The sequence below is a fragment of the Megalobrama amblycephala genome, linkage group LG16 (assembly GCF_018812025.1).
Source record: "Megalobrama amblycephala isolate DHTTF-2021 linkage group LG16, ASM1881202v1, whole genome shotgun sequence".
Taxonomy (NCBI): Eukaryota; Metazoa; Chordata; class Actinopteri; order Cypriniformes; family Xenocyprididae; genus Megalobrama; species Megalobrama amblycephala.
Genome location: NC_063059.1, coordinates 29,029,386 through 29,056,833, shown reverse-complemented (window position 1 = coordinate 29,056,833; position 27,448 = coordinate 29,029,386). Strand labels below are relative to the sequence as shown.

Genomic DNA, 27,448 nt, shown 5'->3' with positions numbered 1-27,448 from the left:
ATAAAAATGCCTGATCCGGTTCATGGAAGAAAGAGGCAAAAGTTTACTGCCATTTTAAAGTCACAGGTGCAACATAATGGCAGGATAGTGAGTTTCAAATAACAAAAAATTATGGGTCAATACATCAAAAAATTATTTTCTTAGTATTTTTGTCTCATTTTCCACTACAAATATCTAAACATTCTTAAATCAGGATACATTTACTTGAAGCAAAATGACTTCAGATATTGTGCTGTTTAATGAAAAATTTATAAAATTATTGAGTTTATGCTTAAAACAAGAAAAAAAAAAAAATCTGTTAGTGGAGTAAGAAAAATAACCTTGTTTTCCCTTTGAATTAGGTTTATTTTTCTTGCTGACATTTTTTCAGAAAACAATACAAAGCAAATGAAAAAAACTACATTTTTGCAGTGAATGCATTATGAATTATGAGAGTGTCCATTATAGTGATAATTTTGTCAGCTATTTTTTTATTATTTAGTCTTAATTCTTGCATCAAATGTCTTTGTTAATTATATTTAGTCAGCCTTAACCTGTTTTTTGTTAGTCAGGTTTTAGTTAACTAAAAGTCTGGGCATTTTAGTCTAGTTTTAGTCAATGAAAACTGTTGATGTTTTAGTCATATTTTAGTCACATTTAGTTATTCTGCACAATAATGGTTAAAGTAATCACCACTATTTTGCTCAAAATTATAATCGTAATTATTAATGATCACCACTGTTGTCATTGAGAAACTGCTGCTCGTGCCATCCAATGAACCGGATATTTGGAATGTAAAAACAACAATATATAATATAGTCATCCTCTTTTTTGCCAACAAAAATAAAGAGAGATTTTGGTAACATTTTTATTTTATATTACATATTATTCATGTCTTTTTCAAATACTGAATGTTGATTTTTCACCAAAAATTTACACTCATAAAAATAAAACTAGTTTAAATCACTTCTTTGTATTTAAAGGTGCCCTCGAAAGAAAAATTTAATTCATCTTGGCATAGTTAAATAACAAGAGTTCAGTACATGGAAATGACATACAGTGAGTCTCAAACTCCATTGTTTCCTCCTTCTTATATAAATCTCATTTGTTTAAAAGACCTCCGAAGAACAGGCGAATCTCAACATAACACCGACTGTTACATAACAGTCGGGGTGTATGCCCCCAATATTTGCATATGCCAGCCTATGTTCTCAACATTATGAAAGGCATTAGACAAGGGCAGCCAGTATTAAAGTCTGGATCTGTGCACAGCCGAATCATCAGACTAGGTAAGCAAGCAAGAACAATAGCGAAAAATGGCAGATGGAGCAATAACTGTCATGATCCATGATATCATGATATTTTTAGTGATATTTGTAAACTGTCTTTCTAAATGTTTCGTTAGCATGTTGCTAATGTACTGTTAAATGTGTTTAAAGTTACCATCGTTTCTTACTGTATTCACGGAGACAAGAGCCGTCGCTATTTTCATTTTTAAACACTTGCAGTCTGTATAATTCATAAACAACTTCATTCTTTATAAATCTCTCCAACAGTGTAGCATTAGCCGTTAGCCACGGAGCACAGCCTCAAATTCATTCAGAATCAATGTAAACAATATAACAGTATACAATACTCACATAATCCGAAGCATGCATGCCGCATGCATGACGAACACTTTGTAAAGATCCATTTGAGGGTTATATTAGCTGTGTAAACTTTGTTTAGGCACAGTTTAAGGCAAGCGCGAGCTCCGTGGGCGGGGAGCGTCAGCATTTAAAGGGGCCGCACAGCATAAATCGGCTCATATTTAATGATGCCCCAAAATAGGCAGTTAAAAAAATTAATAAAAAAAAATCTATGGGGTATTTTGAGCTGCAACTTCACAGACACATTCAGGGGACACCTTAGACTTATATTATATCTTGTAAAAAAAACGTTCGATGGCACCTTTAATATAATTTAGAAAAAAAGTTAACATTTAAACCATTAAGTAAAATATTATTTTAGTATATGTAAGTGTACACATCAACCTGAACTAACCTTGCCTTGTCATAAAAAGAAGTCATATTATCTAATACTTTTTCATTTTGACGAGGGTCTGTAGGTGTGTTTATATAGCTTCCTGTTTTATGTTTTTTTCTGTATGTTGGTTGCATCACATGATGTTGATCTGGTGGAATAAATTTAAATGTTAATAAGCAGGTTTGTTCATTTTTTTCAATAAAAATAATAAAAGATTAACTACGGTACTTAATGTAGTAGTTAAGGTTATGTTTTTCCTTTCAAGAATTTAATTTAATCAGACATTTACTTTACTGCACAATATTAGAACAGTTATCACCCTGATAAAATTAACTAAATTAACTTTGAATAAATTAATAGTAAATAAAGCGTCATGTCATCGGCTTTTACATTAAACCATGCCTGCTTGCTTGGGGCGGTACAACACGTTCATTGATGACTGTCCTTGTTATCATCTCTGTAGGGCACCAGTTGCACACAAATCACCACAACAATTTACTCCTCAGGGGACAAATTCACATCTGCTGCATGCAGTGCAGCTGAAATATGCTGTCTCAGAAATAGAATAAGGTAACCAGTCACATGACACATAAAATGCCTGCGTGTGCAAAAACCAGTACATGCACTGCACCTGGTTATGCAGAGATTCAGCCAATTGTGAAGAAAATGCCTCATCTAACCTTGCAAGAGAGGGACACACACACAGAGACACACGCTATAAGCCATAACTAGCCATAATCGAGCACTGCAGCTGCCAAAGCACACTGAGAGGAGAATTCAGGCTGTTACTCACCTTTCACAGGGATCATGACTGCATGCGTCTCTCAGAGGTGTTGGAGCTCTGCTGTGTGTCGCTGCTGCAGTCCCGCTGCACGCCTCCATGATACTGAGTCACTGCAACAGCTGCCCGTCTGTGAGGGGAGGGAGGAGACCGGACTTCGCTTTAAGATAAACCTCCAACCTTGGCAAAGGATGAAGGCCTGAGGCATGCACATGTGTGTTATGTATGTGCATGGTGGACATATTTACTTACTTTGTATTGCTATACAAGAATAAAAGGTTATATTCATTGCGGATGGATGGATGGATGGATGGATGGATGGATGTATGGATGGATAACTTAAAAGCTAGTGGGCTCCAGAAAAATTGGCCCCCTTGGTAAATTGATAAAAAAATGCAAGTTTTTGAAAACAATACTGTTATTGTCTCCATGTAAACTACACAAACGCAAACTTGTGAAAAAGGTGACGTGAATGCGTATTATGTGTTCGGTCTACAGGTGCATATTTTTTCTTTACAAAGTGACCGCCAACTACTGGCCTGACACGCATAACACAAAGTTTCTAGTTTTTTTTTTTTTGCGGATACATGTGAACAGGATATGTGTAAACGTAAAAGTCTTTCATTCAAAATATTTACAAAAATCTAACCTTTAAACAAAAATCAACCTCCATTTGCCAAGATAACAGCTCTGAATCTTCTTCTATAATTCGTAATAAGGTCGATGAACATACGGCAAGAGATCTGAGACCATTCCTCCATTCAGAACCTCTCCAGATCCTTCATATTCAGAGGTCCATGCTTGTGGACTCTTTTCTTCAGCACATCCCACAGGTTTTTTATGCGATTTGGGTCAGGGAACTGCTATGTCCATGGCAAAACCTTCATTCTGTGGTCAGTGAACTATTCTGTTGTTTATTTTGAGATGTGCGTTGGATCATTGTCATGCTGGAAGATCCAACCACAGCCCAGTTTAAACTTCCTGACAGGTGTTGATTTAATATCTGCTGGTACTTGACAGAGTTTATGATACCCTGTATCCTAACAAGTTGTCCAGGGTCTTTGGAAGAAAATTAGCCCCACAGCATTAAAGATCCACCACTATATTTCACAGTGGGGATGAGGTACTCTTCTACATGGCTATATTTCTGTCAATGCCAAACCCACCTCTAGCTTTATTTTGGTCTCATCTGACCATAAAACCCAGTCCTACTGAAAGTTCCAGTAGCGCCTGTAGATGTACAGTATTTAGGCTTTTTTTTCAACCTTCCCAAACAAGATGTGGGTGTATAGGTGAGATCTGATCATAGTTTTAGAGATTTTCAGACCCCAAGACCCAACTAGCATCTGCAATTTTCCAACTCAAACTGTCCTCCTCAATCTATGTGGGGCCAATATAGACACACATTCTCTTCCAGGTAGATTGTTGCCATCTCCAGTTGATTTTAACTTCTTAATTATTTCCCAAATAGTGGAAATGAGCATTCCAACAATTCAACTATTAGCCATTTCATGATTTGTGCAGCTCAACAACCTTTTGTCACACATCATTACTGTATTCTCAGTCTTTCCCATATGGATGACTATAGGAATTTGGTCTGTGTCGCTTCATATTTAGAGCCCAGTGAAACAGGAAGTCATGACTTATCACTTAAATGTTCCTGAACACTAAGGTGAACTTAAAAACATATCATATGAATGGGAATATACTTAATTTAGATTTTTACTCAGAATTTGTAATACTTTTGGCACACATACTTTGGAAAAAAAAACATTTATTTCATTTATTCCACACATTACATTTTGTGTAAATTAACTTCAATTAAAAAGGTTAGATTTGTGAATATTTTGAATCAAAGACTAAAAGGAGAAATGGCAAAAACAAATTTTCAGTCATTTTTGCTTATTTTTACCAAGGGTCGCAATATAGCTATATAGTCAGATAATGAAAATGAATACAGATAATAGATGCACTACAATTAAATTTTAGTTTATGCTTTAATCAGTTGGCTAAATGGTGACTGTGGACCTTGAACCTAAACGAACCAAAATGAACCTGAAGAAAATCAGTAACAAGGACAAGGAGTGCTTGTGCCATGTTCAGTGATGCATTACCATGATGAATACAGGATTTACACAGACTTATACAAGCAACGTTACAATACGCTCCATCAATAATTCAAGTGTGAAGAATAAACAAAAGGAACACTGGAATATCGAGCCACACCCACAGTGACAGTTTAACCACCTCAAAAAGAGAGACCTTATGAAGACTGACATGCACAGAACTTATGAGAGTACCGAGATACGAAAACGACAAAATATTCCTCTCACACTCTGGCCCTGCTGTCAAAAGTGCTGAGAGGGAGAAACTTGATGTTGACTCAGCAGAATGAACCCTCCCTGACAGGAAAGACAGCTCCATGTGTGCATGCAGGCACCTGAGAGGGTTAACTTCACCTTCGGTACATAGGCACACAGTAGCTCTGGTGATTAATACAAACCTAATCACACTGCCTGTATGGACACTTAAATAATGATATAATGATAATGATAGTTATAATAATATGAGCAACAGTTTATGGTCTGTATCCTTTGATACGCAACAGAAAACAGTGGGGTCCAAATGTCTGACTACATAAAAAAAATAAATTCTGGGATTTAAAATCTATTTTATATATATATATATATATATATATATATATATATATATATATATATAAAATAGATAATATATATATATATATATATATATATATATATATATATATATATATATATATATATATATATATATATATATATATATATATATATATATATATATATATATATATATATATATATATATATATATATATATATATATATATATATATATATATATATATATATATATATATATATATATATATATATATATATATATATATAAAATTGATTATATATATATATATACATATATAATAGATTATATATATATATATATATATATATATATATATATATATATATATATATATATATATATATAAAAATAGATTATATATATATATATATATATATATATATATATATATATATATATATATATATATATATATATATATATATATATATATATTATATATATATATATATATATATATATATTATTTTTTATTATTATTATTATTAGGCTTACATACAAGTATTTTCACTAGTGGTCACAGACCTTTGGACCCCATTCTAGTATTAAAGTATTTAAATAAACAGAATGAACATTATTTACAACTTGAGTATGGAATTGTGAAGGCTGATGTACATTGATGTGGTTGCTAAGCGACAGATTTTCATGAAATCCTTCAGGAATCGGTCAGTCTTGTATCCTGAATATCTGATGGGGAATGTTTACAGACAGGAAATAATATTCGTGCACACGTATTTGTTTATTGTTTTGTGACTAAGGAGGTGAAGAAGTGAACCGTATAGTGATGTTGAAATCTTCCTTTGGCTGGCAATAAAATGCGCACTGTTGTCATGGGCAACAGCATGTGACTTCAAGACTGAGTTCTGTATCTCTAATGAGTCGTTGTGTGTGTGTCCATGTTTCGTAATACTGGGCTAAACTGTTTTAGGGTGCTTGTCCTCAACCGGGGGAAGTGAATAAAATGGAGGTTTATAAGGAATTTACAACGGCGCAGATTAGACTACTAGAAATGTTTAAGTAGCTACTGATACAATATTACTAGAAAATATTACTTGTGTATACTTAGTGTTATAATATAAGTGCAGATGCTTCTTAAATCGCCAACAAAAAGAGGAAAGATCAACACGAGTCACTCACCTGTCTGTGATTGTTTCAGCGTTACTTCCCCAAATGAAATCCAAGAGTTGTATCCCTCTAGAACATCTATCCTTTATTGTGAATGCGTGTGAAATAGAGTGAAACAAAAGCATCCTTCATCGTGTGTGAACGTGGGATCTGTGAGTGAGTGAGTGAGCTCGGTCTCGAGGCAGGACACATGAAAAGTTCTTTCGCACGCACCACCTGATAAACTGAGTGCGTGTGTTTGGAGGCGTGGCTGGGGGCGTGGCCAGGAGCAAGGTGGATGTCAGTAGGATCCACTTAACTCTTGTTAGTCCCTGCTGAGAACACCCACCTGAGATTTGATCAACATTTAAAACCTTAAATATTCACGAATATGGTACAATGGCTCTAAAGACTTCCCTTAGGGGAAATGTTTTGTTTTCTTGCCCTAAAGTGTATTATGATACCTACATCTTTAGCCATTTTCCCCTGGTTTCACAGACAAGGCTTAAGCTAATCCTGGTCTAAAATGCATGTTTGAGTTGCTTTCAGTTAAAACGGCTATTTTAAAATATGTCATTGCCATTGTTTTGTCTCAAAATGCACACCAGTAATGTTTTTTTTTTTTTCTATGGTAGGCTACATTCATAAAAGCTACTTAAATATCCTAATTGAACTAAGGGTATACGTTTACACGACAACGATATGGTTAAAACGGAGAAAAGTTTTCCGCTTACCCCAGGTGAAAAAAGTACATTTTAATAATGTACTTAAAGTGCTCTATTTTGGCACACTAATTTTGTACTTAACATACTAAAAAATTCTTCATTAGTACTTCTTAAGATAATCTTAAGAGCATCTACTGTGCTATTTCGAGACACCATGAAATATGAAGTAAAATGTGTTTTTAATATACTATCTCTGTATTTAAAAAATATATTTACCACTTGTAGTACACTATGGGTTCAAATGTACTATAAGTGATGTCTAAATACATTTTTTAAATACAGAGATAGTAGCCTATATTAAAAACACATTTTACTTCATATTTCATGGTCTCAAAATAGCACAGAGTAGCCTACACGTATAGATGATTTTAAGATTATTTTAAGATTAAGATTTTTTTAGTATATTAAAGTGGAACTCAGTAAGATTTGCGAAGCTCCCCCTACAGGTTCCTCCAGTGAATCACACTGTTGAAAATACTCCAAGCGCAGCTCTGGACTACAATGACTACAACGCTTACCAGCGCAGTAGTTTTGCAAATACAGTACAAGAAATCTCGATGGAGGTGGGTAATTTTCGAAATTGTCTTATAAAGTCATAATATATATCTTGTTTTTGAATTACCGTAAAGCATTTTGTCACTCAAGCGTGAACGTGAACATGAGGCGAGATTGTGTCGGGTCGGCGCAGCTCAACTTGCAAGTGCTGTTTTTTGGCGTAGACGTGCCAGAGGGGGTTAGTGCTCGCCTCAAACACACAACTACAAGTCAATTAACCATCGTAAGGACTTAGAAAACTATGAAGGTAAAAAAAGTTACTTAGTTCTGCTTTAAGTACAAAATTAGTGCATGAAAATAGAGCACTTTAAGTACATTATAGAAACGTACTTTTTTCACCTGGGACAGACGACACCATTAACAAAACGATACCCTACAAATTCGTGAAAATGACTAAAAATGCTGTATTCTGGCAGGCATTAGATGGCGATGAAACACTATAGATAAAACATGTAATGTGCATGATGTCATCGTTTTCACAGATTCGCGTTTTTGTTGTTTACACAGAGACCGTTTTCGAAAACTTGCACTTTGAAAACCGTTTTCAAGTTTTCCGTTTTTAGTTGTCGTGTAAACGGCCCCTAAGACCAATCCTGGCATACTGTCTGTGAACCCTGTCTGTGAAACCAGGCCTTAAGTATTTTAAGAGAAAATTACATACATTTTTTCACCCTCATGTCTCAAACTGTATTACTTTCTTTCATGGAGTACAAATGAAGATATTTTGACAAAAAATTTGGTAACCAAAATAGTTTGATTTTTCAAAATATCTTTGTTTTGTGTTCTGCAGAAGAAAGTTATACAGGTTTAGAATCACATAAAGGTGAGTAGCCTAAATGATGACAGAATTTTCATTTTTGGGTGAACTATCCCTTTAAATGAAACCAAACTAACTAGCAGTTTGTGAAATATATATGCAGTGAATATCATATTTGTCAGGTAAGATTTGATTCATAGATTAAAAAAAAAAACATAACATGCAGAATGGTCAAAGGTGAAAGGTCATAACTGGTTCATTAAAGCGATAGTCAACCTGTCATCATTCACTCGCCCTCAAGTTGTTCCAAACCTGTATACATTTCTTTGTTCTGTTGAACACAAAAGAAGATATTTTAAAGAAAGTTTGTAACCAGGCCACTTTGGGGCACCATTGACTTCCATATAGAAAAAAAAAAAAAATACTATGGAAGTGAATGGTGCCCCAGAACTATTCAGCTTCCCACCTTCTTTAAAATATCTTCCTGAGTCTGTCTCAACTTTTTCTTGAGCAATCATTGTCATCATCATGATAATTATTAAATCTGTCCAATGCCAAGGCGTTGGCCACAAGACTTATGCCAGTGGCACAGTGTTATCTATTCTGTGTTAGTCACTTACTTCAGATAAATAGGTGTGTGAGAGGGAGTTGTGTTGGTTAAGGACTTTGCGACTGGATGAACACTTTTATTTCCCTATATGACAGCAGTATCAGTCATTGTGGCAGATTTTCGAAAAACACCTTCCCTCCAAGGCATTTTGCTTAATATGTAGAAACAGAAGTTTTAAAATCAGCCATTCAGATGTATCATTATTCAATAATGGCCTCTAGTGGTCACTTCAGGTACTTAAAGTCAAAAGATCACTCGTAAAGAAATAAAAACACACTCTTATATTTTTTTTATTATATCAAAATACAAAAAGTTTTACGGGGTTATTACATGGACCAAAGCGTTGGAAAATGTCAACCTAATAGAGCTTGCCAAAATGTGCATATCTGGGCATCTGGTGATGTAAACAATGCAAATTGAACAGCTCCACTATACAGAACTTCAACTGGGCTGTTAAAGACAGCACACGCTCACACTCGCACACACATATTCAACACTCCATATGTTTCATTCCCAGGTCTGGTATTGATGTAACTCTCAAGGACAATTCATTTGTCAGGATAGCATATTCTTTTTGATTGGGTTCTTATTCTAGAGCAAAACTTATAAATGTAAAAAAAAAAAAAAAAAAAAAAAGATCAAAGCAATAGAATAAAAATAAATTAACAATGGGTTTTCCTTTATTCTCTAAAAATGCCATTGCTTACTGCAGGGTTGTTCCCTTTTAATATCAAGATGCTGAATCAAAGTGTCCAGCTGAGTTATTGTGGAGGTCAATGTCATACTTCAGAAGTTGGTAGTACAGATACGAAACATTTTAAACATTTACTCCTAGCAGCATGAAGACACACCAGGCACCATATCTTAACATCTGAGTATGTGGAGACACCGAATGCCCATGAAAAAGACTGTGAAGTAGGCCTACTAATCAAGGACTAGAAGATAGAGGCACACTGCACCTTGTTTCGTAATCAGAGTCGTCTAGCAATTTGTTGGAGAATTCATTAGCAGTGGCAGAAGAATCAAACAATACATCATAATAATATTGTACATAAGGCTTTGGTACAGCACCATACTGTTTAAGAATAATACCTGAAATAAATGAGATTACTTAACAAAAGATGCCTCTGACCCAGTCATTCAAATAAATCTGAAAGAAAAAAAAAAAAAAAAAAAGTTATAATTTTTTCTTAACATAAGAACAGTCTCTTTCTTATACATTGTATGTAGGGTGATCAAGATGGAAAAACATGTTTGCCCAGAACACATCTTCAGATAATATAATCTCCAAACAAAGTACAACACAAATTCAAAAGCAGTTAAAAAAAAGCACAAAAAAAATGCAATTTGAAATATGCTTCCAATAAGCTCTAAGTATGAGGTTTAATGTTAAAACAGTCATAAATTAGTGCATAATGCAGTATTACATTCTAAGTTTTCAGTGCTGGTTAATATGAACAGCAAAAGAATCAAGAACAAAAAGATGTACATTATCTGAAACGAGACAAACAGGTCCGAACAAGTGAAATATCTTGATTATGTAAGGTTAGTTCTGTTCAATCAACGAAAAAAAGAAAAAGAAAAAGTTTCACGAAGCACCATAAGAAGTAAGCACAAAACTGAATACAGGCAATCAAAGAGTTGATATGACACTTCCTGCAAATGAGCCCTCTTACAGAAGCAAAAAAGGGGGCGTGTCTACCTGTACAGTATCATATATATTCAACAAGAAGAGAAACGCTTCTTCAGTCGGGTTCTCCCTACAAAGACCACAGAGGAGCTGAATAAAATGCCGTCAATCACCATCCACAGATATACAGCGACACTGCACCTGCATCTTAAATCAGCGTGACAGCTTTACGCGAGGATGCATCGCTCCACCGTGTCCATGAAAAACACTATAAAACAGAAATGTCGCCGCTTGACGCGTCAGACCTCCAGGTACCAGGTTCTTTCCATGCTAAATGAAAAATTTACTATCATACCGTGGGTACATTTCATGGATTATACATTTGATATGCTGCCTCCTCAAATTCGTCTTTATAAATCTTTCTAAATACGCGGGTTTTTATTCATGGTGACAGCGACCGTTCACGCGATAACGTAAGCACGTACTGAATGTCAAAGCCGATTTTTATTTAACACCTTCAACGGTTTCCATACTGAAAGATAGTGAGCGCACAGGACCTGCCCTGTGAGAGAGGTTTTATTGCTTGCGGTCCTACTCACCAGAAGAACTCGACAACGGAAATCACGACGGAGCTAGTTTAGTTAGTTTAAGACAGAGGACTGTGCGTGAGTTTGTGTGTTAACCTCTGAACCACAGCACCACGAGTTCAAAAAGACATAGCACCAAGTCATAATGTGTACAATGTGCCTACATCCTTGCACGTTATATTTCTAGATCATGTAAACATTATGTGGTTGTTGTAGGACTTGTTAGCAATGAGCTCTTGACAAAACACGTAGCAAAAACAGAGTCAAGTCTAACTTTAACACTTTTCTCCAGACAGCTAAAGGCAGGTAATCAAGAATATCTAAAAATGAACACTGCCCTCTCCTCCTCAGAGACTACACGATTAAAGCAGCCTTATGAAGTTGCACCACGTGGGGTGGAAAACGCTACTAATGACGAAGACATACATAGAAATAAGCAACAGAATCTGCTGACCTAATACCGAATAGCTCAAATCACTGCAGTGAGATGTTTGAGCATTCGTTTTCATGTCGAGTAAAATAGTTGTATTCAAAGCAAGAGAAAGAAAAGACAAAGTAAACAGCCCTTTGGGCACTCAAGTCAAATCTTCTAAACTCAAAAAAGGCTACTACGAATCTCTATACACAGAAATTCATCCCAGTGTTTCCTGCTTGTATATTCAGCCTTATTCAAGTACTGCATGAGATTTCATTCGATTTTCTTATTAAACTCCATTCACAGATTCATTTTGGAGTTGATCGCATTGGTGCGTAAACGAGAGAAACATCACAATGAAAATATCTTCTAAGAGCAAATCATACATTCACCATCGGTTAAACTAAACGATTAGCTTTCACTGTAGGTAGCAAATCAGCAGCTGTTAGTGAATTCTAGAGACAATAAACATCCTTCGGAAACACTAAACTCGTCATTAATTCAAATAACTCAAACTTTGCTATGTCATCAGATGAGCCGTGATGGATGACAAATAGTAAAGATTACAATACAATTTACTGAAGTCGTTTTCAAGAAAAAAAAAAAAAAAGAGTCAAGCTACTTTTGGAGGTTCACTTTTGTAGGTAGAAAGTAACTGAGAAGATCTTTTTTTCCCCCCACTGATTAGATTAAGGACTATTTCACTTTTCTATTTTATACTGATGTCTTCATTAGTCTGCACAATATCTACTGTAATTAGTTTGTGTACTGTATGTCCATAGCAACATATAAGAAATTATTTACTTCAAGGAAGTGACGGAAAGATTAATAATGCATTTCACCACTTCTAACTACATTTGTGCAAGACAAGGACCAAGTAATTCAGTTTAAATATCACATTTCCACTGAACATGTCAAAAAGCATATTTCTAAAATTTAATGTGAACCTGAATCATTTTTCAGCAGGGGGCTATTATTAATCTACCTCCAACCACAGATTAAAAAAAGTGCCTTAAAGGTGTCCAATATTTATTTATTTTTTGTCAAAAATAATGTAAATTATTTAAAAAATAAATAAGAAAGCATGTTTTCAGCTGTTCAAACATTGTCTAGGACTGCAGCCATTCTTTTCAAGCTTACAATTTCAGTGATATTCTGTGCTTTATATTTCACGTTTAATATGTTATAAACAAATTCATTGTAATTTCTGGGCTTACATTAATCCCTCATGTTCTGTCAAGCTTTGCCGCAAACAGACAACATATGCCATCCAAAATGAAATATGCTAGCTTGCACAAAATATGGTAGAAGTGCTGAAATAAGTTCCCGATTATTAATTCCTTTTCGTTTTTTCTCTCTCTTTTTTGAGGTATATTTTGTAGAAGGAAGAAACGAAACCCTGTAATAACTATCACATATTTGTACAGAGCATTTAACTCTCTATCCTTCACAATATACACAGTTCTGACAACGTTATGACAAAAACCGAAGTGGTCAGCAAGATTTTTCCTAGCATGTAATGGAATGCTATTATTTTCTTTTTTTTATTATCAAATGAAAAGCTTTTGTCCTGTTCCAGTTTTCAGTTTCTTCTAAAAGAGCACCCCTGTACGTTTTTCCTTTGTGTAAATTTACAGAAAATACAGATATGTGTAGTATATTGTGCCAACCGAAGAACATAATAAATTGTATCTAGTTTAGACTGATTACAAAACAGTACTGAGAGCTTGTCCATTATACGGTTTTGCTAATGGACAAGAAGACGATCCGCCCCACAGGATAAGTTTTAGTGAGTTTGGGGGGCTCTCAGAGCAGAGAACCATAGTTTGAAGGGGCAGGGTCCATACTGGCCAGCAGGGATTTTCTGTCTTCTCTGGGGTGAAGCCAGCGCAGAAGAGAGGACAGATGAAGACAGGGGGGCTTTCTAAGTGTACTTTTCCACTTTTTCTTTGAAGGAGAGCTGAGATGTTCTCTTTGCTCAGAGGCCTGAGATGCATGCGGCTGCTGGGTCTGAGAGGTGGACACATCTAAAGACAGCAGAGCAAATGAGACACAGCAACAGAATAGATTTTTACATTTTCAGGTTGCCTGTGCATGCAAACCTCTCTGCCACGATGTTAAGGTGTCAGGGCTGATAACATGTCCATTTCTCCCATTATGTAATGTATGGGTGAAACTGACCTGTCCTTTTCTTGAATCTGGAGTTGTTGTTCTTGTTGGCTGATGATTTCTTGGCTTTATTAATACAATAATATATCAGTGCTTCAAAGCTCTCAGACCCTGCAGGGACTCTCACTGCACCTAGATGCTCCCTGTGAGAGACAAACACAATGATGCATTACTTCACAGCGCCACCAGGGTGCACTATGCTTTGACCGGCCTGATCAAACTGAGATTTAGCCCTGTCAGGGAACACTTTGGCTGCCCAAAGCCAAATGCAGTGTTAAAGCCTTCATGACAAAATACTGAAAATTTGAAAATACTGCCTATCAATTGACTTTTTGGTGCCACTTTTCATTGGTCATCAGCATAAATATTAAATATCAAATCACATTTCTTTTTATAAAAAACAAAAACTCTTCTTCATTAGATGGGTACTCTGTAAATTAAAAGCACATTGTATTAGTTCAGTTAGTCTGGTGAGTTGAATTTAGCATCCCCCCACAACTCATTTACTACAGAATACACCTAAATTAACATGAATAAACCTTTTACCTCATGTTGTACACTGCTGCCATGCTGCCAGCACTGTCCAATCAAATTACAATTAGCCAAAATCTCCTGTTTCCCAGTAAGCTCACTGGTTTCCTATTAAACTGACCACAGGGGTTACATTTCCTGACAAGTGTTGTCTTTTATCGCACATGCCATTCCTCTATCATGGCAGAGATCATGACACTCAAACGTCCATACTGAAGAGTCAGCCAACAACTCATGGGTTCACAAGGCACAGAAACACAAAGCGTTTACAGAGAGTCTCCCCTGCTGCTGAGGCTGTGGAAAGAGAAAGTGAAAGTGATTAATAGAGGGGGAGGTAGACATGACTGAGCACTAAAGTTCGCCACATCAAACACACTCTGGTTACCATGAATACACTGTACAGTGGCTTCACCATGCTGACAGGAGAAGAGATGGCAGGGAGGGGAGAATGGCCAGTAAAGAACAGTCACATAAAAGAAAGGAACCAAACCACTAGGACGACAAAATGTGACAAGAAATTTTAGTTTGAGAACTGCTGTTACTGATTCGGCATCGAGAAAGAGTATTTAGAAATGGCATGCATGATATTTTTGTACATGGAAACAAAATTTTAAAGGGGAATATCCAAGTGTGCCCCTGAAAGGGCGCAAGTGCAACATTTCCTGGAAAAAAAAATAATGATCACAGAAATGCTTTGAAAAGCAGTGCTAAAAAAGCTTAAAAATGGCATTGTTTATATACCAGCTATACATTTTTTCAAGATATATACCAAAAAATACAATGTATAAATGTTATCGTGTAATGAAAAAATGTTCAAAAATAAAGTAATTCCCCTTTAAATCAGAATGATTTAAGACCCCGCCTGCAAACCCCTCCCCTTTCAGACATGGATTCGACCCTTACCTATTGTGGTGTAGAGGACCTGGTCACAACAATGCTGCCCAGATAGCTGAGATCAATCAAAAACAAAGAGGGTAAGACTACCAGAGTCTCCAGAGAAAAGCGGCGTCTCTACTCTATTATGAGGATGAGTGTTGCAAGAGATGAGCGCACACTCATCCCTGGCAACGAAGGCCGCCTAAGAAGGCCACCGTGATGGTCAAAGCCCTGAGTTAGAGGAAGTGAGAGAAATGGAAGGAAATGAGTTGGAGAGGGTGAGTGATGTGATCAGCCGACAAAAGAGGACAAAGAAGGAAGAGCCATGGGATCATCATGGATGCACTAGAAAATCCTTAACCATGAGAAACGTTATACACTACAATCATTTCTTAAATCAAGATTATACTGTTTAAAGGTTAAAGAAGAATAGGATTTGAAGAAAAAAAAAAAGAAAAAAAAAAAGGAATGGAATTTTATCCTGTGAACCCAATAAGGAGTTATACTGGAGGACATGGACATTTGTGCATATGTAAATAGTTTATAGTAAGATGTACATGTAAAGTATTTTTTATCAAAAATCGCAAAAGCATGAAAGCATTGCTTTTGCGGCACAGATGATGAATAACAAACTCCTTTGTCATTTTGGAGCCTCCAATGGTATGGTTCACCTACCCTGGAGAGGGTTCTGAGGGGAGCATCTCCTCATCTGTCCTTCTCTGAGATGGCATCTGGCCGAAAGCATCACTGCTCTCCGTGGGGGGTGAAGGGGACTGGGAGGGGTAGCTGGCCGCGGCTGTGGCAAAGGCCATGTGGGCACGGTAGCTGAGGCTGGGCCGCTGGCCACTCTGGCCTTGGGTAGGTGAAGTGGCAGGGGAAGAGGAGAGAGACCTTCGGGAAAAGGAGACACTGGCAGGGTGACGGGCACTCTCGGGCATCTCTTGAGAGCGGGAAGACCGCAGGATGCTGGGGCGGGGAGGAGGGCGAACGAGAATGTCTGGAGAGCCGGCATGTGAGCTGGGAGGGGTCTGGGTCAGTGGGGAGAGTCGTGACGGCTGCAGGACCACCTGCTGCAGGCCGAGATCCATCCTTCGTGCCGCCCTGGGGCTCAGCCAAGGCTGGGCCTCGGACCTCCAGCCGTCCGAGCTCTCACTGTGCAGTGTGCTTGGGCTCCCCATGCGAGCCGTGGCGCCTAAGTAAGGCAACACTGGTACGCCCGTACCGTGGGCAGTGTGTCTCAACTGCCCCAGAGTCTGGGCCTGTTGCATAGTTATATGCTTGGCTGAAGGGCCCTGAGGCGGGAACCTGCCGGGAGATCTGCTCAGTTGGGCTCTAGGGGCCTCCAGCTGGAGGAAAGCAGAGCTTGAAGGGAGCTGAGAGGTGGTGCTAAGAGTGCGACTATGGGAGGGGTATGGCGGGGGCTCGGGGATGTCCCGGTGGAGATATGAGGAATGACGTGGTGGAAGAGCGAGACGGGGACCCTCCTGACCCAGAAAGGGGAAGTCAGGAGGCTGCCAGATCTCGGTCGAGCGAGAGGAGGGAGGGCTATGCACCAGTGGCAGGGCGTGGCCGGAGGCGCCGTACTGATGGATCCTCAGCTCCTCCCTCTCCTCTGGGATGGTGGGATGGCGAAACGGCCCCTCAGGGGGGTATGAAGGTGAGGAGGACATGGCAGAGCTACGTGGACTAACATCAGGCATGTAAAACGGAGGGTGAAGCTCCACCTCAGCACCACTACCTAGATAGCCATAGAAGGGGCCTGGAGGGAAGACCCTGTGAAAATGGGAGACCCGGCTCTGCCCTGTGGCCTGAAGCCGACTACCCTCCGAGATGCTCATACCTTCCATGGGTCTCTGGAACCGGGGGCTGTAGGCTGGGGGCTGCATGTAGGACTCCTGGCTGGAGGACACAGGGGATATCTGGGGCCTGAGGGTGGCCATGACTGGGGGTAGGGGCCCTGGGTCATCGTTCTCCTCATCTGACTGGCGGAACTCAGGATACAAGTCTGATTCCTCCACAAAGGGAAAACCCTCAATGCGTCTGGGCTTGAGGGACGTGTCGATGTCACTGGGGTCCATGACGAATCGGCCATCAGGTCCACGGCTGATCAGCTCGATGGGCGTGGTGACCTCAGCCTCATGCTTGGACACGCTGTACTTCTTACTGGTTATTGCTCTCTTGGTTTTCTTATAGAGGGAAAGCTCTTTCTCTTTCCTGGGGCTTGGCAACTTCTTAACGTATAGACTGTGGCCACCCACGCTGGCCAGAGATGGGGGCCGGGAGGAAGCAATGCTCTCAGGACTGATCTTCCCAGAGGACAGCCTATCAATTAAAAAAAAACATGGGGCTTAGGACCGAGCCCTGGGGAATACCAGAACTTAAAATCAGCACTATCAAAACAAGAACCACTACATATAGACATGTGGAATATAATCAAAAGGAAATGGCATATTACACTTTCTATTTGTATGCTATTTACTGTTTTTTGTAAATGAAAAAAAAAATTCTGAGAAATTAGCCTTTATACATGCATGTGGCTGTTTTCATAATAGTGATTACATTAAACATTGACCTTTATTTAATGGCCATCTTGTCTAATAAAACTGAAGGACGATGTCAAGATGAGACATAATGGAGAACAACAGAATGGGGACAGGACACAGAAACACATTAGTCAATACAGGCACCAGTGGGCCAACAAAATATCAACTAAACTATATCTTCACTCAACTCTTCAATAATAATCCATCTTCCTGACTTTAAACGGTCAAACAAGTGTCAAAATTAGGAGCAGCTGAGGGCTGAAGTTGTCTATTCCCCCACAGAAGCATTGTAGCTCCGCACCACTAACTGAAAACATGCAGCTACGGCAGACAGGCGCATGTTAGCGCCTGCTGCAGAGAGAGATACAGGTGCAAGCACTCACTGAGGGCTGGTAGATGGGGGCCTGTAGCTGCTCCTGTCTGGCTCTTCCCAGTAGGGCTCAATGCCAGGCAAGGGGGTAAGAGGAGGCCTGCGGTGACAAAAACACAATAGAGACGGGGCAGAGTCGGCCGTCAACCAGACTATGGTTCCACACTGCTATGTGGAAATGGGTGGAATGGGAGCATGAGACTGCAGCTCTATTAAGACCACAATGGAATCAGAAAAGAGCGTGAATCCAAGTTTCAACTGGGTTGGAGGTACTATCCTTAATGTTCCCCTTCCTTTATCTCTGGTTAAATGTAAGAGTGACATGCTGCCATGCCTGCACTGGTCGATTCAGAGAAGCTGGGGGGTAAGCATCATGTTTATAAATATGTTCTTGCACTATTGAAAGGTTCTATCACAACCTGACTGGACGGCAAAAAAAAAAAAAAAAAGAAAAAAGAAAGAAAAAGCTTGAGAAGATTGTTTGTAATGGCAAATCAATGCATCTCACTGCTGAAAAGCAGAGGTAAGCACAGATGCATTTATAGCAGCCACTTTAGTGACTACTCAAATCCTCCTCCATGCATCCCTCACGTTAACACAGCAGCTGCTAGGGTCAGCTGTTTGATTTCCCAAACTGTACATGCTCTCTCTCTCTTTCTCTCTCTCAAGCCATGTGCCTGGTAGTCAACAGATTTGCAGAAGTGCAAAGTATGATGGATGTTACCATGCACTGGTACTTACGGAGATTCAATGCTTTTCCTTGTGTGCGTAATCGATAGTGGAGGGTCTAAGGACAAATCACACAATGCCACATCAGCATGACAATATGCTTCATATCTTTATCTCAACCACTGCAATGTTGAAGCAGGAAAAATCCAATAAATTTGTGACGTGCAACAACAATGGTGCAGAAATGATACATTTCAGCTTTAAACCAGGAATGCAACAGTGAGACTGGTCTTGAAGTTTTGAAGGACTCACCTCGCTTGCGTTTGAGCTTGCGACGATGCTGCTTGTTGACGAAACAAGCAGCGAGCGTGCTGAAGAGGATGGCAGCCGCCAAGAAACAAATGGTGGCCACAATGCCGGCCACCACTGGCTTGGCCAGCCCCTCGTCTGAGATCTCTGTGGGAGGGAAGGGGTCTGAGAGAGGAGACACACTCCAGAACATGAAATTAGGATGGAAGAATGCAGCAAGCGTGTATTCACAAAGCAGGTTAACGTGATTGCTGACAGTGATTCAGTTAGTGTGCATTACAAAGCAGACTATAGCATAGTGTTAACATAACTGCAGCCTATCAGATCAGAAGCGCCTTGCCTATTTAAATCGAGGGGGCACGTGGCTTTCAGATTTTGAAAGTGGATTTTGAATGCAACTTTCAAAAACAAATCAGTATCTTTAATAATTAAGGTTATAGCGTTCATCTAAAACATTGTGGCAGAAATCACATCTAAATTGAATCAGTCAAATACACTGCAATGCAATTCCACTTGGTACAGAACTCAAAATTTCAGCTTTTTAATTTCAAGGAAAATGCATGGTGATCTATTAAAAACATATTAGCTCAATCACTAAGTAACTTTAGCTTTACATTAGCTTTAGTTTTGGTCATATCTTAAATGAGCCAGGACTGCCATTGTTGCCCCCTCCAAAAAATAGATGCATGGAATCCTTGTATGGCATTTACACAGCAAAAAAAAAAAAAAAAAAAAAAGAATACAGTAGGGCACTAACTACAATGAGCAGCAGGGGGCAGTGAAGCTCTAGGTGGCTAAAGCAATGAATTGGTGCATTTTAGCTATGCCCCATATTCTCACCTGTACTTGACACTCCCACCACATTACTGCTCTCACTGACAAGATCATCCATTACAGCTAGCGCTCGGAATTCATACCAAGAGTCCTGGGAGACAGAGAAACAGGTCAGTGGGTCACAAATCCTGTGAGGCCAACAGGTTGAAGTGTCAGATCTACCAACAGATTTGTAACAAGAACATTTGTAGCAGACTCCGCTATATGTCAGACTGAATTAAAATGACATCCTTTGAGCTTTTCAGCTGAAATGCATTCCCACACTGCGTTTCTCTCAATAGTCACAGAGCTGCCATGCAAAAACAAACGCTGGCACATAAGATGGAACTCACAAATTTTAACCTTCAAATTAGATATTATTTGATCATTTTATTTTATTATATTATCATTCTAATATGCTGATTTGGTGCTCAAGAAACTTTTCTTATTATCAATGTTGAAAACAGTTGTGTTGCTTAATATTTTTGTGGAAACCATGATGATTTTTTTTTTGAAGATGTATAAATAGAAAGTTGGATATAAGTAGTGACATTAACACAATAAGTGTTACCTGAATGAGGTCTCTTGCTATGATCTCAGTCTCAGTGGCAGGAATCAAGTCATCCAGAACCTCCCACCTTTCTCCCAGACGAAACTCAATGATGTAACGGTCGATTGGTGAAGAGTGATTGGCCGGAGGAAGCCATGTCAACAATACACCCTGCTGTGTCCGGTTGGCTGTGAGGCACCGTGGTGGAGTTAGAAGCACCAGTGGTTCAGGGGTACTTATGGGATACCCTAGGAAAAATAAAAGGAGGTTGTTAAGTGCATCTCATGTGGAGGGTCATTCAGAGGTCCATTACACAACAGCTTGTAATGAAGTGTCACCCACCTCCTGTAGTCACAGTGACTACCTCACTGAAGGGGCCGGTGCCCAGCTTGTTCTGGGCCAGCACACTGAATTGATAGGCAGTCTTTGGCTCCAACCCCTGGACCATCAACCACATCTGAGAGCCGGGCACAGGTATGGACAGCCAATCATGTGGCCCTAAATCATTCTTCACCTTCCTATTGGATTGTAGCAAAGAGTTGCATTAAATGCATTTTACCAAGAAAATCTGATTTTAAAAACAAGAACTTCTTGCATATCACATACATTATTTCTTGAAATACAGTGAAATGTAAATGTCACGAGTATATGTAGAAAAAAAGTGAGGAAGGAACTATATTTAGTGGGGGTTCTATCATGACTTACACCGGGCCATACCAGACCGAGAACGTCTGTTCAAAGCCTCCATCATATCCAGGTTCCCAGGAAACGTTAGCGGAGCTTGTGGATGCTGACACGTGGACATTAGTTGGCGCATGTGGACTAGTGCCTGAAATAGGGTTATTTTTAATTAGCAGTGATTTCATTCGTTAATACTGTTCAGAGGTGTAAAGAGTACCTAAAAACCATACTTGAGTAAAAGTAAATGACTCCATTACAAGTTACAAGCAGTGCTTGAAATGGGCCGGTACCAGCACTTCTCTTGTTGTGCCGAATTTCGACCCCCAGCCAGATTATTACCCCTCTAGTATTGTTTAGGTTTAGGAGTAGGTGTGGGGGAGGGGTTAGGATTAGGGGGGTAATAATTTGGCAGGGGGGTGGAAATTCAGCACAACACCGGCACTTCCGACATGTACGGAAGCCCACCGAGCCCTCTCTTCTTTAGGAATGTGTTTTGAACTGAGCATTAGGGGTACCGGTACTTTTATTTTTCCATTTCAAGCACTGGTTACAAGTCACCAATTCCAATATTTTTTTAATAAAATCTTAGAGTATCTGATTTGAACAGTACTTAAGTATTTTACTCTTATACCATGGTCTTTCTGAATACTCAATTCTGATTGGCTGGAAGGTGTGCAGTAAAACCCAGGTAGATCCAAGTCAGTTTAATCACTGTTCTATATTAATGCACTGTTTTCATTGAAGCACACAGAAACATTAAGGAGCACAGAAATTTATCAATGCTGCCCGCGACCTTTATTAATAAAATAGCTTTGCTACTGAATCGCTACACTATTTTACTCAGCAACGGGGCTAACATCGCTGGTTTTATAATAATTAAACTCACAGCATCGTTGTTAATAGAGAGAGATGCTGAACAGATGCAGGTAATTCGCTCAGGCATCTCTCATCTCTCTCTCGATAATGAATTCAAATTAATGCAATAATTCATTCAAATAAATGTAACCTTACTGCACTACTTTATCTCCATGTCTGATTCAAAGTGGGCACAATGCTAGATCCAACGAGCTGTAACTGACAAAAATAACCATAATTTTTACCCTTCCGGTCAAATATTGCACTGCAAACATCAATAACACCTTTAAGTTGTCAATGCTGGCAAATGATCATGGTATAAGCAGAATAATCCACGGCTAGCTGTGCATTAAACAATTTGAATGCACTCTGCTTCGCAACGGGTGGTTCTTTGCCTCCACATTGTGTATTAAAATCATTTAATGCACAGCTAGCAGTGGATTATCCCTTATGTACTGAATGTAGGCTCAAAGATGTGCTAGTCCTCAACACCTAAGAGACATGCCAGTGACAAACTGCCAGTGAAATACATTGGTGATAAGTATTGCATTACTCATCACAAATACATTGGAGTAAAGAGTACATATATTTATTAAAAAATGTCATTTAGAGAGTAAAAGTTGCTAATATCTTTCATACAAAAGTAGCCAAAAAGATATTTAAGTACAGTGACTAATTACATTTACTCAAATACTTTACACCACTATTAAAATTACTCATACTTGCAATGTTATGGATTTGAATAAACCACTAACACTAAGTATTCAACTTTGGCACATTACTTTTGTGCTATGGATAAATGACACATCAAAACATGTTTTTTGAGCTAAGCTATTTTTTTGCAAAATTTTGTAAAAATGTAAAAATATTGTACTTAGGGTGGGGCTCTTTTACTTTGGGCCAATAAGCAACCAACCAAAACATTTTAGCAACCACACAGCAACAGTTTTGCATAGGCAAGCACCTTTTTGTTTAATCTTTACTCTCTTTTATGATACCACTCAGGCAGAAACTCTCAATTTATTACAATTAAAAACACACAAATATACACTTCAGTTTAAATGTTTGGAGTCTGTAAGAATTTTTTTTTTTTTCAAAGTCTAATTATTTCAAAAATAGAGTAAAAATTGTAAAATAAGTAATATTGTGAAATATTATTACAATTTAAAATAAGCATTTTAATTTATTACATTTTAATATATTTTGAAATGGAATTTTCAGCATCATTACTCCAGTCTTCGTGTCACATGATCCTTCAGAAATCATTTGAATATGCTGATTTGGTGTTCAAGAAACATTTCTTATTACTTTTAATATTTTTGAGGAAACCATGATCTTTTCAGGATTCTTTGATGAATAGAAAGTTCAAAAGAACAGTATTTATAACAACATGATTTTTTTTTTTTTTTTTTTTGTGACAATGTAAAATACTTTACTGTCACTTTTGATCAATTTAATGCATCCTTGCTGAATAAAAATATTAACTTCTTTCCAAACTAAAAATCTTTAAGGTCTAAGCCAGGATGTTTGTCACAAAAAAAAAAAAAAAAAAAACGTCTTTCCAAGATGAATTTAGCCTTGTCAGACAAGGCTAGAGAGATTTATGAGGAACTGAAGAACAGGAGATCCATTTGTCTGACCTGAACCTCCTCTCACTTATGTTTTCTGACCAGACAATAAACAAACCCCAAGCACAGACTGACCCAGTCTGATAATAGCAGCAGAGCACCGGGTGCTGAAGACGATGAAGACTCTGAAGTGGAGGATGGATTCAGGAGTTCCATCACATCTCTTATCGGCACCTAGCAGCTGCGCAGAATCTGTTAATTGCTCCCTCATTAAGCATAATCTTTAGACTGTCATGACACCAGTCCATCACCAAACAAATAAAGTGTGTGTGGGGTTGTGTGCCTGCTGACACATCACTTGTCATCCGAGGGCGAACTCACAGACGTGACAGCTGAGTTAGAGCCCCCACAAGCTACACAGCCCCCCTACTGTAATGACTCACTTGTGCCGCTTGGCTGGGAATCGTAATGTCCTAGCCTACACTTCCTGTCTGGCACATGATGAGAAATCACATATGTGATGTATTTTGTGTCCTTAAAAAACCTTCAAAAATGTAGGGGAAAAAAACTCAAATTCATTTAGAAAAATGTTGTATTTACTAAATGATTTAGACAGACAGACAGATAGATAGATAGATAGATAAACAGACAGACAGACAGACAGACAGACAGATAGATAGATAGATAGATAGATAGATAGATAGATAGATAGATAGATAGATAGATAGATAGATAGATAGATAGATAGATAGATAGATAGATAGATAGACAGACAGACAGACAGACAGATAGATAGATAGATAGATAGATAGATAGATAGATAGATAGATAGATAGATAGATAGATAGATAGATAGATAGATAGATAGATAGATAGATAGATAGATAGATAGATAGATAAACAGACAGACAGACAGACAGACAGACAGATAGATAGATAGATAGATAGATAGATAGATAGATAGATAGATAGATAGATAGATAGATAGATAGATCAATGTTTTATGGCTCGTTTCCACCGAGCAGTACAGTACAGTACAGTACAGTACAGGACGATTCGGGATGGTAAACCCTGATTCGGTGTGTGCCGGTAAGTAGCGATCGATATCATTCCCGCGTGAAGAAGAAAGCACCAAAGAAAACAACAATGGAGGACATACAGCTGATCCTGTTCTTGCTTCTCGGGCCACATAGCTGCGCGCCAACATTGTGTTTCAACTATATATTTAAAAAATGGCGCCTCGTGTTGTCATTCCCCTTGTAGCACATGCAAGTGACGATTCTCTGTCAACCAATCAACATTCTGCAGTGAGTCTAGCTCCACCCTTTAGGTACCGGACTACTGTGCTAGGTACCCCAATGGAAAGGTCCCAAAAAAGTGGTACGGTACTGTTCTGTATTTTGGTACCATTCACAACTTCTGACAATCAAAACGGAAATAATTACGTACTGTACTGTACTATACTGTACCGTACCACTTGGTGGAAACGAGCCAATAGATAGATAGATAGACAGACAGACAGATTTACCTATTACAAAAAGGCGTGTGCTGGCAGTGATGCTTGTTACTACATTGGTGGCAACACATTCCCACTCTCCATGATCCTCTTTGCTCAGAGACATGAATTGCAAGCTACCACTTGGTAAGATGTTATGTTTGCTTCTGCTGGGTTTCCCGACCTTGACAAAGCACAAAATAAAAAACAGTTTATGATCATCTATCCATGGCAAGGGGAATATATATTATACTCAGTGTCATGGTACCTTTCTCCATACGATGGTTGGAATCTCAGGGTCTCCAGAAGCAGCACAGGGGATGACCAGCTCTCTCCCCGCCTCCTGGCGGTACTCCCCCCCGGGCCTCACGTTGAAGTAAGGGGGGTCCTAGGGTCACATGATGACGTTCAACATACAAACCTTCAAGGAAAAAGTGATTCCTCCCGATATGACCCATTTAATTAAGACGCACTGACTCACTTTTAGCACCAGAGTGGCTGGAGGGGACTGTCCCATGGTACCTAGGACATTGTAAGGCACACAGGTGTAGGTGCCAAGGGAGTCTTCAGTGACCTCTGCCACTCGAATGCTTCCGTCTGCCATTTGGCTCCATCCAGGATACTGTGAGAGGAGTAGAGGAGAGCAGTCAGTGATGTCAAAAGTCTTGACATTTCAGACATCAGAAGTCCACCCATTACAGACCTTCTCGATTCTGAGTGGGTAGCCATCTTTCTCCCATCGGACTGACATAACTGGAGGGTTGGCATCCACTGGGCAGCGAATGATTCCCGGCAACTTTCTTGGGACGTATATGACAGGTGGCATATTCACAACACGGGCAGGGTCTGCAAAGAGGATACGGTCCAAACAGGAATAAGGGACATGGGTAAAAATGTTAGTTATGGTACAGCAGATTAGAATTTTTTTTTTTAAATATCTGAAAAATTGAAAGTCAACATGAAATTGTCACAGTCATGTTCTTGTTATTTACTACGGTTTCTAATTAGTTCATCTTCGTCCAGCTGTTCCTGTTTAGTTCCCTCATTTACTATGTGTATTTATACTCCCTGTTCTGTTCAGTCCTTTGTCGGTTATTGTTTCGTGTATTTGATTTCTTCTTGTAAAGTCTATTTTGATGTGTTATCCAGTGTTTATCTTTTTCATTCCTCGACTAAGCGTTACAGAATTCACAAATCAATTTACTTCCGTAATGAGAAAAATAATATAGGTGAGGCTTGAACTTTTTATCCACTGAGATTCCCCTGGATTGTGAAAAGTGGGTCTTGTCTGTATATAAATGTGTGTCACATTGCAAGTTGGATTTAAAATTTGAAATACTTTATGTTACAAGAATACCGGTTAATAACCATCACAATATGGTTCATTCAACTTTTAGATATAAAAATCTGCATCAACGCATCTCTCGAATCTTCACTGCAAAATCAGTGTTCCTGTGTAAGTGATGTGTCGTAACAGAACGTGCAAGTGTTATTTAAAGCCCTTCCTGTGAAGTTCTCTCACCTGCAGCAGCCCTGGGGTGTCGCTGACTGATGTAGCACAACCCCAGCGGCACAGAGGAGCGAGCTGCTAATGAGACAGTCAGCCACTGCTCTGCATATGACACAATATAATGTGCTTTTCCACCACTAATCTTTTCTCTCTTCAAACTGCCGTGCTATATTTCCCTTCAGTTAATTCATTAAGGCCCCCTTGTCACCCCTGACCTCTTTTCTGCTGTGGAGATATGGGTCATGGTGATATACTGTTCTGGGTGGTAAATTGAGAGAAAAAAAGCAATCTTTTGAATTTTTTACACTTTTCCCCTGAAAATCAACATTTAGGACAATACACATTTTCTCTACACATTACATTTTCTTCCCATTGTGACAATCAATATTGATATTTTCAGACACCCAGAATCTACAAAACAGGGTTGCTGACTGCTGACTTGTATTTAATAATATAATATAATATAATATAATATAATATAATATAATATAATATAATATAATATAATATAATATAATATAATATAATATAGGAATAATTGATGACGGGCTGTTGAATTATTAGAAAATAACGCACACCCGAGGTGGTAATGCGGCCAAGAAGTGAAGCGGAGGTTAGGTGTACTGGAGATGCCAAATTGGCCATGGGAGTGT

At 38.6% G+C, this 27,448-nt stretch overlaps 2 protein-coding genes across 11 annotated transcripts in view; both read right to left on the bottom strand.

Annotated features, from left to right (window-relative positions):
- Positions 1-6,856, bottom strand: part of arhgap32a (Rho GTPase activating protein 32a) — a 34,314-nt gene extending 27,458 nt beyond the window's left edge. The window contains exons 1-2 of one of the 2 annotated variants that reach the window (XM_048160881.1): positions 6,611-6,749; positions 2,798-2,915 (exon numbers count right to left, since the gene is read on the bottom strand). In XM_048160881.1, the coding sequence (XP_048016838.1) occupies positions 2,798-2,886 (89 nt within the window). In that variant the 5' untranslated portion in view covers positions 2,887-2,915; positions 6,611-6,749. Of the gene's footprint in view, positions 1-2,797; positions 2,916-6,610 lie in introns of both variants that reach the window. The other variant, XM_048160880.1, reaches the window with a different exon arrangement.
- Positions 6,857-9,496: 2,640 nt separating this feature from the next.
- igsf9ba (immunoglobulin superfamily, member 9Ba) overlaps positions 9,497-27,448 on the bottom strand; it is an 83,044-nt gene continuing 65,092 nt past the window's right edge. For 3 of the 9 annotated variants that reach the window (XM_048160987.1, XM_048160991.1, XM_048160992.1), the window contains exons 8-21: positions 25,989-26,131; positions 25,767-25,907; positions 25,554-25,673; positions 25,319-25,469; positions 21,392-21,515; positions 21,029-21,204; positions 20,708-20,934; positions 20,164-20,248; positions 19,327-19,488; positions 19,087-19,132; positions 18,359-18,445; positions 16,108-17,754; positions 14,038-14,168; positions 9,497-13,883 (exon numbers count right to left, since the gene is read on the bottom strand). In XM_048160987.1, the coding sequence (XP_048016944.1) occupies positions 13,663-13,883; positions 14,038-14,168; positions 16,108-17,754; positions 18,359-18,445; positions 19,087-19,132; positions 19,327-19,488; positions 20,164-20,248; positions 20,708-20,934; positions 21,029-21,204; positions 21,392-21,515; positions 25,319-25,469; positions 25,554-25,673; positions 25,767-25,907; positions 25,989-26,131 (3,461 nt within the window). In that variant the 3' untranslated portion in view covers positions 9,497-13,662. Of the gene's footprint in view, positions 13,884-14,037; positions 14,851-15,459; positions 15,506-16,103; positions 17,755-18,358; positions 18,446-19,086; positions 19,133-19,326; positions 19,489-20,163; positions 20,249-20,707; positions 20,935-21,028; positions 21,205-21,391; positions 21,516-25,318; positions 25,470-25,553; positions 25,674-25,766; positions 25,908-25,988; positions 26,132-27,448 lie in introns of those variants that run through there. The other 6 variants (XR_007180415.1, XR_007180416.1, XM_048160988.1 and 3 more) reach the window with 6 other exon arrangements.